General features: G+C 42.3%; 1 protein-coding gene across 8 annotated transcripts in view; it reads right to left on the bottom strand.

The window, feature by feature from the left end:
* Nucleotides 1-3,100: 3,100 nt before the first annotated feature.
* Atad2 (ATPase family AAA domain containing 2) overlaps nucleotides 3,101-16,171 on the bottom strand; it is a 73,028-nt gene continuing 59,957 nt past the window's right edge. For 4 of the 8 annotated variants that reach the window (XM_013069618.3, XM_087184367.1, XM_087184368.1 and 1 more), the window contains 6 exons: nucleotides 14,595-14,717; nucleotides 14,308-14,451; nucleotides 9,022-9,381; nucleotides 6,800-6,933; nucleotides 4,767-4,895; nucleotides 3,105-4,402 (listed from right to left, as the gene is read on the bottom strand). In XM_013069618.3, coding sequence (XP_012925072.2) covers nucleotides 4,358-4,402; nucleotides 4,767-4,895; nucleotides 6,800-6,933; nucleotides 9,022-9,381; nucleotides 14,308-14,451; nucleotides 14,595-14,717 — 935 coding nt within the window. In that variant the 3' untranslated portion in view covers nucleotides 3,105-4,357. Of the gene's footprint in view, nucleotides 4,403-4,766; nucleotides 4,896-6,799; nucleotides 6,934-9,021; nucleotides 9,382-14,307; nucleotides 14,452-14,594; nucleotides 14,718-16,171 lie in introns of all 8 variants that reach the window. The other 4 variants (XM_087184362.1, XM_087184363.1, XM_087184374.1 and 1 more) reach the window with 2 other exon arrangements.

The following is a 16,171-nucleotide window of genomic DNA, read 5'->3' as shown; positions in this document are numbered from 1 at the left end:
AGGTCCACGCTACCTTCCTCACCTGCTCTCTACTGAGGGTGGCCGACTCATGTGGACTGCGTCAGCAGGGTCCCACTCTGAGAGGTCTTCCTGGACCACCTCTGGTATCTCCAGTCGTCAGGCAAGAGGGGGCTTGCGGAAGGGAGAGGAGACTGCTGGTGAATCCTCGGCCCGGTCCGAGGCTGTATTATTGACCAGAGACTTTTCTGTGAATATCGTACAAACAGAAAACTGCTCACAGCACTGGAGGCCCAAATGGCAGCACTGGAATCCTCTGAGGATCCCAGGGAGCCTGCTTCCTGCTTCTTCCGGCTTTGTCATCGCCTGTCTTGTCTCCTGGGCAAAACCTCCACTTCCCTTTTACAAGGCCACGCCACACGTGACTCACGCGGAGGATCCAGGTTGACCTCCCAGCTTATCTAACACGTACAAGTTCCAGGGATGGCCACAGCCTTTCGGGATCATCGAGCCCACCAGGCGTTATGCGCAAATGTGAACTGTAGAGCACACTCCTGCTGCCTCGAGTCCCGGAACCACCCGAAACCTGCACGCTTCCCTAAGTATTCAACTCTTACTTGAAATGGCAACTTTTCTCCAGTTGCCCGTGTCCCTCCCAACCCTCTGAGAGTCTACCTTTACAACTCTGGAATCGTGTTAGTGGGCACTGACTCTGAAGCGGGCCTTGCTAATGAACTTCCCTTTACAAAATGGCTCTGACCACTCCCCGCCTCCCCTGCTCCCAGCCTGTCACCTTCCTGGACCAGGCACAAGGGCCTGACTCGCATCCTTAGGTCCATTTCCTAGTGTAAGATGGCTTTGGGAGTTCCAGCTGCTGTGACACATGCAAATCCATATGAATTCCTCCAAGAGGCAGAAGGGAAGCACTGAGAGCCAAAAACGCCCTCCTTACTTTTCCAAAAAGCTTTTCTACCAACTGCACACTTCCCTTTGTATCTCAATGGCCAGCACTTGGTCACACGGCCGCGTTTTGCTAGGAAGGAAGCAGCAGGAGCATCATGCACCAGCTGAAGTCCCTGTCCACAGCCCTTTATAGAACAGGGGAGTGGGAATGGGTGTTTCAGGACACCACTGGCAGCTGTTCCCTGTGTCCTAATGGAGTTTCCAATCTGCAGTCCCCAACACGGGGGTCTTTCAGTCACACATCGGAGTGGAGTAGGAAACGCCTACTGGACTAGTAAAGCGCAGCTCTGGGACCCACCCAGATACAGCAGGCGCATGGCGTGGACCAACAGAAAGGGAGAGGGTACCCCGTCGGGTGGTGCCTCCCAGGACACCAATCTCCTTTCATAGCCGTGAACTCAGACTGGCACAGGACCCTGCAGGGGCTCCCAGGCCTTCTGCTGGGGCTGGCACTGCACCCCGTGTCCCTCTTGCTCAGCGGCTTCCGACGTCTTGGGCTGAGCAGCACTGTGGACTCTCTGGCCTCCGATCTTGTGGCAACCAATGTGGACTCAGCCCCTCCGACCCTGTAAACCACCCAGTAAACCTTGCAGTCACATGTATTTTCTATTGATTCTATTCCTCTAGAGAACCCCAATAATTTATTCTTTTAAGCACATAAGTTTAGGCCTTTGAATGATTTTGCTTTTATAATATGGTATGAGGTAATGATCTAACTTCATTTTTTTGCATGTGGATATCCCGTTATTCAAACACTATTTAAAAAAAAATTCAGCTCCAAATACTGTTTTTGCACTTGATCTTAGCCAAAAGGCTGAGAAGCGATCCAAATACTGTTTTTGAAGACTGCCCTTTCCCCATTTCACGAACTTGGGTATCCTTGTCAAAAGTCAATTGACCAAGCTGGGGGTGATGGTGCATGCCTATAATCCCAGCACTTGGGAGGCTGAGGTAGGAGGATCACTGTTGAGTTTGAGGCCAGCCTAAGCTACACAGTAAGTTCAAGGCCAGTCTGAACTACGTATCGAGATCTTGTCTGAAAAAACCCAAACTAACCAATGAACAACAAAAAATCAACTGACCATCTGGGTGAGGTGACATATCTGCAATTCCAGCAGAGGAGCCGGAGGCAGGGGGATCACCCCAAGTTTGAGGCCAGCCTGGGCTACACAGTGAGCTCAAGGCGAGCGTGAGATACAGTGAGACCGTCTGAAAAAACCCCAAAAAACCAACTGGCCATAAACTGGCTTTCTGGACTTTTCTCTTCCATGGATCTGTTTGCCTGTCTTTATGCAGGCACCACACTGCTTTCACTAGCGTAGCTTTGTAGCAAACTTCAACCAGTTTTTCCTCAAAAACTTTTAGGGGGGCTACTTCGAGTACCTTGTGAAACTTTATGAACTTTAGAGTTGATTTTCCTATTTTTCAAGAAGTGATTGTGATTTTTGATGGAATTGAAAATAACTGAAGATTGCTTTCAGGGTCACTGCCATTTTACCAACATCCTGTCTTCTAATTTAAGACTACAGTTATGTCTTCCTGTTTACCTAGGTCTTTCTTCTTTCAGCAATCTGTAGTTGGTGTATAAATCCAGCACCTTTATTCCTGTGTTTTAGATGCTACTGCAAGTGAAACTGCTTGCTTTCTCAATTTCTTCTGGATTATTCAGTGCTAATGTATATATAATGGATTTTTGTGTACTGACTTTCTACCCCGTAACTTTGCATAGTTCATTTATTGGTGCTAATATTTTTTTGGGGTGGATTCTTTAGGACTTTTTACCTACAAGATTAGATAATTTGTGATTATCGTTATTTTCACACTGGAAATATTCCTTTCCAATTTGGATAACTCTTTTTTTCCTAATTGCTCCAGATAAGACTTCATCTTTGAGAGAGAAAAAAAAAAGAATATTCTAGGGGCCAGGGATTTAACTCAGTGGTGCCGCTGCCTGCCTCGCAAGGGGAAGGTCCCGAGTTCAATCCCCGGTGCCAAAAACCAAAAAAGCAAAAAGAATATTCTGTTCTAACTTTGCGATTTCAACAGGGTTTTCAAACACTACACATGAATGCAGGCATGACTTTGGAAATCTACAGAGAGAGTGTCCCGGAAAGGATGGTAAGCACTTCCGTCTCTGCAGCTGAAGAGCAGGGACCACATAAACATTCCAGGGCCAACAGAATTTATTTATTCATTTATTTAATTTGCTTTTTGAGACCTGATCTGATTATGTTGCCCATGACAGTCTCAAACTCCTGGGCTTAAAAAAAAAAAAAAAGATGCATCTGGAAGAGTAAGTTATAATAAAGCTCAATAAAAATTAGTATGAATATGTATATCTCCACCAAAATGCACATATTTAAATGTTCTCAGTGATTGGCATTTTTTAAATGGATTATGTAAGAGTATCTACTAACTAAGGTTTCCAAATTACTGGGTTTTAGAAAGCTTTAAATATCCAGCTGATAAATCAACAACAAAGGCAGCTCAATTTTGAACTGTACCAAAGCTCAGAATCTGGGGCTAGAGGACCAGCTCAGCTGTGGCTCGTGCAGACTCGTGAGGGCCCTGGGTTCCATGCCCAGCCCACCTCTGCAACCACAGAAACACAGGACTTTCACTTCAGGCTCCTACTCCCCATTCCTTGCAAGCCAGGTTTCCAACAGAAGCTATTTCACAAACTGAACGAAAATGTTCACCCACCCACAGAAAAACTCTGCATATGGAGGCAACGGTTTTAGCTTTAAGAGATGTATTTTTGGTATCGGTAATACATTTTATATTTATATATTTGTATATAATAGGTATCTATAGAATAAAACCTAAGCACAATTACAGAAAGATATAAACACTTTTCAAATATAAAAACTGTGTGCTATTAAAGACCTTTAGCAAGGTAGTCATACATTTGTTTTGTATATAATTATAAAAGCCAAAAAATAAGAAAAATCTCTATTATGCCAAATTAGCATTATAAAAATGTTTATCTAAAAACCTTCAATTTGGATACTCAAGCAGAGAACAGGATGTGACCTGGACTACAGTGTTTCAGTGAGGAGCGAGGGATGTGAAGGCAGAGCCAAGGTGGCCAGAGTACAGCCACAGCGGATGGTGATTGGGAAGATTGAGACGGGCGGGTGCTTACTTGGATGATTCAGTGCTGCCAGGTGTTCCTGAGAGCCACGAGGCCTCAGTTCACAAAACAGGTTTATTAAAAACTGGCTACATGTCAACTATTACTACTGCAGTGCCTGTCCAAAAAAGCTTGGTGTTGTCAGTTATCTTACACATGTGCATAATTACCAGGAAAGTTCAAATATGTTTTCCTGTTTCAATTGTTTAAGACGCAGGACTTCATCTTGCATCAGTTACTCTGTGCACACGTGAAAGTAAATTAAATAGAGTCTGAATATAAAAAGCACTTGATAGGGTGCCATCATGATCTGGAACAACTGAAATCTTCTACTTCCTGCTCCATTTTCTACAGAAAGGGTAGGGAAGAAAAAGTAAGTTTTAATATGGAAAAAAATTGAAGAACATAATTTTTTTTCCCCCAATAAACACCCTTAAGGATGGTACTTATGCAGATATCTAACACCGAAAACAACAATTTAGCTCAGTATATGGACTGTCCGATGAACTTTTTACTGATGGGATTTTATATCATACACTCATGGGTACGTGGCAGGCCCCACTTTATACCTTGTAGGTAGTGGTAATACATATCATCATCCAGGGACTATTTTTCAAAATTAGCACTTTAATACTGTCTATAAAGTTAGACTTTAACAATCATTCTGAAAAGGAGCTGTACATCTTCACTAAACACGTAACCAACAGCTTACCTGAAGGAGTGCTGTTTTGTCGTAGTCCTTGCGGTGCTGATAGATACACTGGCTGATCACTGCGTACAAATTCTCCAGTTGAAATATATTGTAGGCTTCACTTTTTCTAACAACAGTCTTCAAAAGATTCTAAAGAAAACACGAGTGTTTAAGAAAATGAGACAAATTCCTTGAGAGAAACCCAACTGTGAAGTTGGGGCTGATCAGCCTCTGAGCCAGAACAAGGGCAGCCTGGTCCCGCCCTTGTGGTGCTCTGCGCACAGGAGCTGACGGTGTCTGTCAGCTATGTCACTCATGCATGGAATGCAACCATTATTCTGCGGCCTTGGCTCTGGCCTGGTAATGCCTGTCCTTGAAAACTGCAGTTGACTGCCCCTGCCTGGCAAGCACAGGGTCCTGAGTTTGATCCCCAGTACCAAAAAAAAAACAAAAGCAAAAACAAAACTACAGTTGAGGAGCCTGCCAATTTCAATTCTAGCCATAAACCTCTACAGAAGCTGCCAGGCATGGTGGTGCATACGTATGATCCCAGCACTAGGGAGGCAGAGGCAGGATGATCTCTGCATGATCAAAGCCAGCCTAGGCTAAGTGAGTTCAAGGCTACTGTATTTTTTTGAAAATAAGACCTAACTGGGAAATAGGCCTTAGCATGATTTTTCAGATGCTTGTAATAGAAGCACATAACAAACATACTGAATTCTAACATTATAAACATTACTGACATTAATACTTAAAATAAATAATACAAATCATAACTATTTGTAAATGCCTAAGTGGGCACCTCTGGATGAGGCAAACGCCTTTGTAAATACGTGAACTCCAGACTTACTGTGGAGAGGCCAATTGGATGCAGACACATGCTTGAATAACACACGCACTGGACAAACAGCGATGTAGTTGTGTCTAATGTGAACCTTCATAACTCAATATGCCGTGCATTGTGACAGACCTGGTTAACACACTTGTGTGAAATAAAGAAAGTTTTCTGAGTTTTGGTGCCTGCAATTTTTCATCGCTTTTGTGGGGACCATCACTCTTAACTGTCAAGATTTTTATTGCCACTCATGTGTCTAAGTCTTCAGGTAACACTTGACATAATGGAAGCCGTGAAGTCCAGCCCACAGGAGGCGGTGACTTGGGTGAAGAGTTCACAGGATGAAACCACTGACGGCTGTGTGGCCAATGCACTGTAAGCAGGCTGCAGGGCCAAGAAGCACTCACTTAAGGAGAGCTCAGCTGCTGGACATGAGAGGTCGGGGCCAACGGTTCCACAGGAAATGGAGCTGCAAGAAACTCAGGCCAGAATTCAGGGTTTGGAGAATTATGATGAAGTTCTACAAGATGACATGACTGTGTTTGAATAAATGTAGATTTTTTGGGTAAATGAATAAATGTAGATTGTTGTCCATGAAAAAAATAAGATATCTCCTAAAAATAAGCCCTATTGCATCTTTTGGAGCAAAAACTAACCTAAGACCCAGTCTTATTTTTGGGGAAATATGGAACATATTGTAGCAAGACCCTGTCTCAAACCATCCCTCCCCCCAAAAAAAATCTTTACAAATTTAAAAATAACATCAAATTAGAATAGAGGAAGAAGTTACTTTTGCCATGTACTTTATGGCAGTAAAAGTATATTATAATTAATTCAATTAATTCCATTAATTCCATTATGTGAAACTCAAAATGGTACTAACTACATAAATGGTGAACTATTTTACCTCTTCAGGGATTTTTTTTTTGGTACCAGGGATCGAACTTGGGACTTTGCGCTTGCGAGGCCAGTGGAACCACTGAGCTAAATCCCCGGCCCTCGAAGTTCTTATCTGTACAAGTAACTGATTTCGAAAAGTGCTTAGAAGCTCAGCTATTTTCCCTTGGAGTCCCGTGACAGAACATCAGATACAATTCCCACATAGGACAGGGAAGGAGGGGGCAGCAGAGGGAGCTTCCAGAAGGAAAGCTGCAGAGTCTCTGCCGCCTGGAAGTTCCTAATGTGCACGCTGAGAACATCATGATTTCAGGGTGCTTACTTTTAATCGCTCATGGTCCACGACAAGTAAGGGTGTGGGCTGAGAGAGAATCGCCAAAGCCTTCTCAACGCTGATGAGCTGCTGCTGCTCAACTTGGGAGCGTCTTGCTCGAGTCATTCGCAGAACACGTATGTCTAAAACAAAAACTTAAATATTATCCTTTGGTTCATTGAAATAATGCATAAGCTATGTATTATACAGGTTAAAAATAATAGCCAGCAAGGTGTGGTGACACAGCCCTGTCGTCCCAGCACTCTGGAGGCTGCAAGTCTTAGGCTGGCCGGAACTGTGTTAGCCAGACCCTGTCTCAAGGAGAGTAAGTTTCCCAAGGACACTAGCTCTGGCTGATTGACTCTTTCTGTTATGAGATTATGATACTGACACACTCAAAAACTAAGTTTGAGCATTCCTCAAATCATACTTCAGGGGGTTTTCCACAGGTTAGACTGTTTTCTACGTGGGCATAAGATTCACAGAATTTGAAGAACTGGGAGGGACCTCAGAATCCGAGGCACCACATGCTCATAATCCAAGCACTCAGGGAAGTTGAGGCAGGAGGGTCTTAAATTCAAGCTCAGCCTGAGCAACTTAATCTCAAAATAAAGAAAAACAGAACAAAAAAATGGGAGAGGAGGGCTGGGGATGTTGCTCAGTGCAAAGGAGCCTGGCTCACTCCATCACTGTCAAAGCAACAACCCCAAGCAGGGGCTGCAAACTACACCAGTGCTGAACTCTGGCCCACGTATGTAACCAAGCTCTCTGAGAGCACGGCCAGGTCTGTTTCACCTACCATCAGCACAGTTCCCCCAGACCACACGGCCCTGCCTCGCCCCTTTCACAGGACAAGTTTACTGATCCTTGGCCTAGAACTTTATTCAGCCATAAACAAGAAAAATGACGTGAAGAAACAAAAAGAGGCTTTTCTAAGATCATATACCTAATTATTGTGAGAGGCAGGACAAGAATCTCCTAATATCTAAGCAGCAATTCCCCATCCTGCTTAACAGTAGCCTAATGATAAAAGATAATATAAGAAAAATCAAACAATTATGATTCTAAATAAAACACAATAAACTGCCAGAAGGTTAATATTTAAAGTAGCCATATTAGGGCTGGGAAAGTAGCTCAGTTATTAGAGTCCTTTCCTGTATCCATGAAGTCTGTGTTCCATCTCTAACACCACAAAATATAGTTTTTGTTTTGAGACTTGCTATGTAATTCAGGCTGGTCCTGAACTTACTATGTAGCCCAGGCTCACCTTGAACTTGCAGCGATTCACCTGTCTCAGCCTCCAAGTGCTGGGATTACTGGTATGCATCACCATGCCGGACCAAGAATTCACATTACCAAGGCTACATCCTCATCAGTTGTTTCTATGATTATCCACATTGAACTCATTTAGTCAATATCTTTTTTAGTTTTGATTTTGGTACCGGGGACCGGACTCAGGACCTTGCGCTTGCAAAGTAGGCAGCACCACCACTGAACTAAATCCCTGGCCCAGTCAATATATTTTTTTAAACAATAAATTTTTGACCCTGCTACCAATCTATTGTATGACTAAATAAAGCTATGCTTTCTCAAAATCCAAACAAATCTTTTTTTGCGGGGAGGGCAATACTGGGGAATGAACAGTCCTTGAGCATGATAGACAAGTGGTGTACCACTGAACTGTATTCCCAGCCCCTCCAAAATTCAAACGAATCTACTGCCAAAAGTTCAGGAGCCAAGGAAGACAATTCTAAGGGGAAAATTCGGGAAGGAGGACCAGAGGAGTAAATACGAACAATCTTGAACTGACTAAAACAGGGGCAGAATGATAGTGTGGGCAGGAAACTTTATCTTAGAAATGAGAGTAGCTTGCCAGGTTTTTAAAGCTGCATACCTAGGCCCTGGGCTCCATGCCTTAGACAGGTTCTTTCAATTTAATTCTTAAAATATCTCACTACCCAGCATCTGTCTACCCCAGATTTGCAGACGAGCAAACAGGCTATCAGGCTAAGTATCTCACCTAAGTGATCCAGAGACTCAAATCCAGGTCTGTCCAATGCCAAGTGTCATTATGAAAATAGTGATTTACTAGTCCAAAGGGAACTAAAGTTAATTTTATTTTTAAAAATTTGCTAACATCTGTATTCTGAAGGCCAAGCAAAAAGCAATAAACCACTACGTAATTAGTTGTTTAGGAACTCTAAGCAACATGTCTTATAACTGAGACTTACCTTTTGCTTCATTTTCGTCAGAAATGTCTATTATTTGAGAGCCAGAAATATCTCCGTTGCAAACAATCTTATCTTTTCTCAATTCTACACATGCTGCAACCTTCCTGGCTTTGAGCTCATTCTCAGTACTGTAAGTACTTGAGTTGTGACTTCTCACTTCTGTTTTGCTTCCAGAGGCATCTTGTTCCTTCTCATTTTCTTCTGAGGACTCTCCTGTGTTCCCAGCCTCCTCCATGTCGCTGTCCGCTCTGTCATGCACAGTGCTCTGGCTGCCATCTCTTGCCTGTGAAATCTTCCGTCGCTTTGTTATAGTGCCTAGGTGCCACTTTGACTTTTTGTGGTTTTTTCTTTTGAAATGAGCTTCAAAGAATAAGAAAAAGTCACCATGCACTAAACTAAGATTGAAGTGGATTAAAGATCTAAATATTAAGACACAAACATTAAATTTGCTGGAAGATAAGTTAGGTAGAACTCTTGAGGCATTGGCATAGGAAAAGACCTTATGAACTCAACCTCAGTAGCATGGGAACACATAGAATCAACAGCTGGGATCTCATCTTCTTAAAAAGCTTCTGTGCTGCAAGAGAAACCACCAACAGAGCTGAGACAACCTACAATATGGGAAAAAATTTTCAGCAGCTGCACCTTAGACAAAGGTCTACTATCTAGAATTTATAAAGAACTGAAAAAAATCAGACTCCCAAATTCAAAGACCCAATTCAAAAATGGGCATCTGAAATGAACAGACATTTCTCAGACAAAGAAGTAAAAGCACCAAATAAACATATGAAACAATGTTCAACATCAGTGGTCATTCGAGAGATGCAGATGAAAACAACACTGAGATCCCACCTCACCCCAGAAAGAATGGCTGCTATCAAGAAATCAACCAATAACAAATGCTGGCAGGGGTGTAGGGAGAAAGGAACCCTTCTCCATTGTTGGTGGGAGTGCAGACTGGTGCAACCACTGTGGAAATCAGTATGGAGATACCTCAAAGAACTAGGACTAGAGGTCCCATTTGACCCAGCTATTCCCCTGCTGGGTATCTTCCCCAAAAGAATTAAAAGAATCATACCACAGTGATATATGTGTACCCATGTTTATAGCGGCACAGTTTGTAATAGCAAAAACTTGGAAACAGCCCAAGTGCCCATTAACTGGAGACTGGATAAAGAAGATGTGGGGTTTTTCTACAAGGTGGAGCACTACTCAGCCATAAAGAATGAGAAACTAGAGACATTTATAGCTAAATGGATGCACATTGAGACCATCCTCTTAAGTGAAATAAATAGGACACACATGTGTAAATACTGAATAGTTTCTCTAGTGTGAGAAACTGAGAGTGTAAATGAGGACTAAAACGAATAAATGACAATTTGAAATAGGAAGAAAAGGTTCAAAGGGGTAGGGGTGGCAGGAGGGGAAAGGGAGAGATCAGAGTTACGGGCTGGAATCTGGAAAGAATCCATATATAGATTGTGTTTAAAACTATAGGAAGAGATGTAGATAGAGACTAGCTGGAGCTCATCAGTGGGTTGGGAAGGAAGAGTCACTGAGATCAAAGGAGTGGAGGGTGTGTTTCCAGGAGAAGCACATACAACTATGTACAGCACACAGTACTCGACAGTGTGATAAATGACTGTTACTGTTTTAGGTACTCATCATAATATGCTGTGCTTTTCATCCTTTAGAGCATAATCCTACTTATATAAGAGTTTACTGTAAAACAGTGTGCTCCTATGCCAGTGGTAGCCTCATGTATCTCGTTTAACTGCATATTTGGATAATACCAAGGGGCCATCACAGATGATTGACGTGTACCTTCTCAGTTTGCACTTAGAAGTTGGCACTCTGTGTGGTACTTTGCGATACACACGGCTGAAATTGCCTAATAACATATTTCTCAGATTATATTTCCATCATGTGTCACATGACTGTATTGAAATTTAAATAAAAAAAAAATTTGGCCTATGTGGAGTCTACTAGTTAATTAAAATTTTTTCTCCAGACCACTATTTGTTCAATATTAGTTTTGAAAATCTTTCTAAAACAAGTCACATCTTCTGATGTCTTGTTAATGCTTGATTGGTTTTCTTTGAATAATTTTAACTTTTGTGTATGTGTTTAGTGAACGATAATAAAGTTATACATTATTTAAAAATTTTATAAAAACAAGAATAAGAAAAAGATGGCCCTGGGATTTAGCTCAGTGGTTCCGCCGCCTGCCTCGCAAGCGCAAGGTCCCGGGTTCCATCCCCAGTACCAAAAAAAAACCCCCAAAGAATAAGAAAAATAAATCATCTCACGACTTTCTAAATTCCAAGATGAATAAGTAAAAACTGGAGATATGAGACAATAAAGAGTGAGGAATCACAGTACTGCTGGAATACCAAAACAGAAGCAGAGTGCTGTGAGGAGCCAGAGAAGGTGACAAGGCCAGGATCATGAAATGGCCTGTCACCCTGGAACTCAGAGATTATTTTTGGTTGTACAAGGACTGAATCCAAGGCCTTCACACTGAACTATGTGATCCAATCAAAAAACATGGTGAATGTTTAAATTAGAAACAAAACATTACAGTAAAAGACTCTGCCATTAAGCCCCCTCAAAATGCTGCTCCTTGCATTAAACACCCTTACCCTATCATTACCGCCGCTTTCTGAAGCAGCTGTCCGAGATGAGAAATACAGTGAATGCTGCTGTTTGGTGCCACCCCAGGATGGCGCTGATGAGAACTAGTGTCCTCTCCCACTTTCCCACCACTTCTGGCCCTGCGACTTCGGGCCCTTCCTCTGGAGTAAAATGACCATGAAAGGGAAACTGTGAGTTCAAGACACCAAGGCAGCCATAGAATTGCACTTAAAGGCACTCACAAAACAGCGTGCCAGAACTGCTTCAGAGGAGGCAAGAATGATGGGTATGTGTATTTGAAGAGAAAGGGAGTACTGTGAGGATTAATGGCGATGCATCTCTCAATGTAATAAACGTTTTAGCTGGGCCAGGTGGAGCACGCTTGTAATCTCAGCACTTGGGAGGCTGAGGCAGGAGGAATGCTTCGAGTTTGAGCCCAGCCTGAGACCCTGTCTCAAAAAACGAAACAAAACAAAACAAACAAAATTCATATTTACCATATTTTTCAATCACACCTGATATCCTTTTTTTTATTTTGAGACAAGTTCTCACTAAGTTACTAAGTTGCCCAAGCTGGGCTTTAACTTGCAATTCTCCTGCCTCAGCCTTCCAGAGTGCTGGGATTATGCACCTCCATACCCAGCTAGGAGTTTAGATTTTTATAAGTGATGTGATCTGATGCATATTTTTGAAAGATCATTTTGGCAGCAGTATGAGAAACTAGAAAGAAAGCCAGAAAGAGCCTAAATTCATTCACAAACACTAAGAACTCTTTTAAGCATGTGATATACAACTCAGTGAAATTTCACTTTAACCCACTAAGGGTGAAATCATCATCATTTTACAGATGAAAAAATGAGGGACCAACAGGATTCTGTGTAGGCCAAGTCCAGTAAAACCACACTTGGAGCTGTCCGGGGGAAAGAGCAGAATGACAAAAGAAAAACGGAGGGTAAGGAGTAGATGTCAAAGGACTTGAAGGGAGCTGAAGACTGGGACAGGAGGAGGAGGCAGGAGCTCAGAGTGGCTCCAGAGTGAGCATTGCTGCCCGCTAGAATGGCACAGCACTTGTCAAGATAAATATGAAAAAGAGGACCTGGTTATTTATACTTTTAGTGGAATTAGGTGACAAGAATCCAGTTCAGTCTGAGTCTCTTCGAATTGGGATATATGTGTGTCAAGGCAAGTGGAAGAAAAGGAATTTTCCAAGGGAAGGAGAGAGCCTGGAGGAAGTGAGCAGCATTCCTGATGTCAGAGGCCGCCTGTGAGCAGGACCAACCCTGTGCTGTTATAGCCACTTCCACCAGAGGTGTGAAAGGCCTCTGGTACACACGCTGGGATCTGCTTTACCCAGCACTCCTCCAGGACTAGCGGGGAGCTTTTCTTCTTATTCTGATGAACAGGTATTTGGCCATTCCCCACCAACAAAACAAAAACCAAATTTTTAAAAAGGATACAACAGGCTTGTTTAGTTTTAGCTTCTGATGGACACATACCAGGCATACATAAAGTACTTGAGACTACACATACAGTGACTCCACAAACAAGAAACCACGTGACCAGCATGCAGCCCACACAGCAGAGCACACCCAGGTCAACATCCCACTCCTGACACCTTGGGTTCGTCCCGCCTATGCCTGAAAGCACATGAATAATGTGTACCAAATATGTGTCCACAGATTTTAAAAATATTTCTATCTGAAAGTACATCTAAATTGGGTAACTCATCTACACAGCTCCAAGTGGCTGAGGTTTAATTGTTCTCACTGATGCATAATAATCATATTTTAAAATTTTGCATAGAGGCGTTTGAGTTGCTCCCAGTGCTGCTTCCTTGAACGTTCTTGTACGTGTTTCTTGGCAGACCTAACACCGTACAGTACATGCAGCCCCCTCGGGCACACAGCTAAGCAGTGACTGACCTAACAGAGCTCATTTCCATACATACACTTGCTTGCAGTTGGTCTGACTGAAAGCTTTCTGGTGGTGCAGGCTTCTTGCTGATTCTCTCTTACCATGCTTTCTTTCCCAGTTACCTCCCTGCTAAAGAACAGCTTCTACTTTATTTCAAATCAACTACCCAACAGGGGTGCAATACAGTAAAAGGTTTTAAGTCTAGCACACGCACACATGCACACCTGCAGGCATACACATACGCCTGCACACACACACACACACACACACACGCATGCTCTAACAAGGCAGTGAGGAATTATGAGGCCACAATCTGGGAAAACCAATGATGAGAGGCTAAGAATCTGTGCAGAGCCTGACATTCATGGGCCTCAAAAATCAAAAACTGGAATGAAAAGACTCGCAAGGAAAGTACGCCCTGGAAAAATCTGAGGTTTTTGGTTGAAATCTGGGAGTTACACCCTAAGAATAAGGGGGGAAAGGAAATAAAAAAAAGAGCAGGATTAGCAAGAAATGGAAATGAACCTCCAATCAAGTCAATTCACAGTGAGTTGGTGAGCTGAGACTCCAAGTGGCACAGGGTAAGCTTGGATTCCAAGAGTGTAAGGTTCTCTTACTTTTTAACAAGATCAATGTAATTTATTGTATTAATCAAGAAAACTGAAAGAGAAAGTAAACTGCACTATAAGAGAATAAAGCTTCCAATATCACAAATGAAAACTAGCCAAGAGTACTTACCAGGCGTGCTGCAAGCCATGGGAGTAGTGAGAATCTTTGGTTTTTCATTCTGGTCTAGATCTGACCTTCTGTCAGCAGCAGGAGTGGCATTTTGCTTTGGCATCACATGGTAGTAAGATGGGGCGTATCTGGAGGAGCTACAACCTTATAAAGAGAGATGTGGGATTTCAAAAAGGGTTCCGACATTTCAAAATTACACAAGGCATTAATTAAAAGTTGCAATACAAAAAAAAAAAAAGGCGCAATACATCTGAAGCATTTTTTCTGATGTCAAATACTTTTCCCACCTCTTTTCTTCCTAGATTCCTGAATCTCTTCACAAAGTTTCTCAAAGTCTTCATCAAGTTCTTCTTTAATTATTGCATAGGCAGTGTCTCTTAATGCACACGCTCTGTGCCTAATAAGACGATCTGAAAAGCAAATAAACAAATACAATTAATTTTCCCCTTTCAATAACTTACCAAAATAAACTTGATATACTGGACTAAAATACTGTAGTAGCCACTGTAATTCCTTTTTATTTTTACCATAAATAAGAAGTTACCAGAACTGTGTTATTCTGTTTGATACTTAAGTCTAATGTTCTGAGCATCCAATTGAGTATGGAAGACAAATTATTTTATTTTTCTGCCCTATTCAAATCCCTTGAAAATATCAGAAAAAACCTAAAAATCAACAGTAAGACTAAATAAAAATGACAAAACCAAAAGGAAAGCTATCAGTATGATCAGTAAACCAAGAATGTGAATTTTGTAAGAGGTACAGAGAATGCTACTAGTGACAGAAAAACTAAGATAAAACAGCAACTGTATTCAGGAAGCAGACTGTGGTCTGGGCCAGAAGGGAGGTAATATGTGTTAACTGCTGGATCAGAACCTCTCACAGGGCTACTGGCTGCTGCTATATTCACTCCCAGGTTCCTGATGACAGAAGTAACTACAACGTGGCCTGAAGGAAGGAAAGGTGGCTGCTCCCAAAGTATGGTTCCTGGACCCAGCAGGAGCCTTAGGAACTTGTCAAAAATGCAAATTCATAGGCCCTGTACGCTACACCTAAACTATCAGAAACCCTGGCAACTGGGGCCCAGTGATCTGTATTTAAGAAGTCCTTTAAGAGGTTCTGATGCCCACTGAAGTAATTTTAGACTGTCACAGCAGAACAAGCAGCACCAGCACAACTGGAATGAACAGAAACATCCCTCTGCCTTAGGTGACGAAGAGATGTTCCCAGCTTGCTGGACAGAGACCCCCCCCAAGTCTTAACAGTGTCCCCTTCGTGCTCTCTTCTGCAGTACACACACATTAACAGCGTCCACCTTTGGAGAAAGGAAACAGAGGAACTGGATTTTTTAATATTACATTAGCAAGTATTATATTATGTTTGTTATAAAAATTATAATGGTCTTGGGCCAGGGATTTAGCTCAGTGGTTCCGCTGCCTGCCTCGCAAGCACAAGGACCCAAGAAGTTCAATCCCCGGTAACCCCCGGCCCCACAAATTATAATGGCTTTAGCTACAAAAATCTTTTAAAATCTATTTTACTGTAGTGTTTATTGTTCTTAGAAAAGGATCGCTGATATACAAAGTCCAGAAGCTGTTTTGGGTCTCAGTAGATGTATCGCATAATTGTTACTGAGCAAAACTTGCATTCAGACTTTGCCTCTGCCCTTCTGACAGTGTGACTTCGAGCTTGGTTAGCCTTTCTGAACTTCACCTTCCTCATCTGTAGAATTCAGAAAGGTGGTTGTGAGGATTACACAGCACTGTCAATGTAAATTATTATTTATAAGATAGCACCTGACATGAAAGTCAATCCTCATTAAGTTTAGTCAGCCCCAATAAGCCCTGAAGAAGAAAGCACTAAC

Source organism: Heterocephalus glaber, unplaced genomic scaffold (assembly GCF_053883595.1).
Source record: "Heterocephalus glaber isolate CG9 unplaced genomic scaffold, H.glaber_assembly_v1.0 deba00000281, whole genome shotgun sequence".
Lineage (NCBI taxonomy): Eukaryota > Metazoa > Chordata > Mammalia > Rodentia > Bathyergidae > Heterocephalus > Heterocephalus glaber.
Note: the sequence above shows the minus strand (reverse complement) of the source record. Positions and strands in the feature narration are given on the sequence as shown.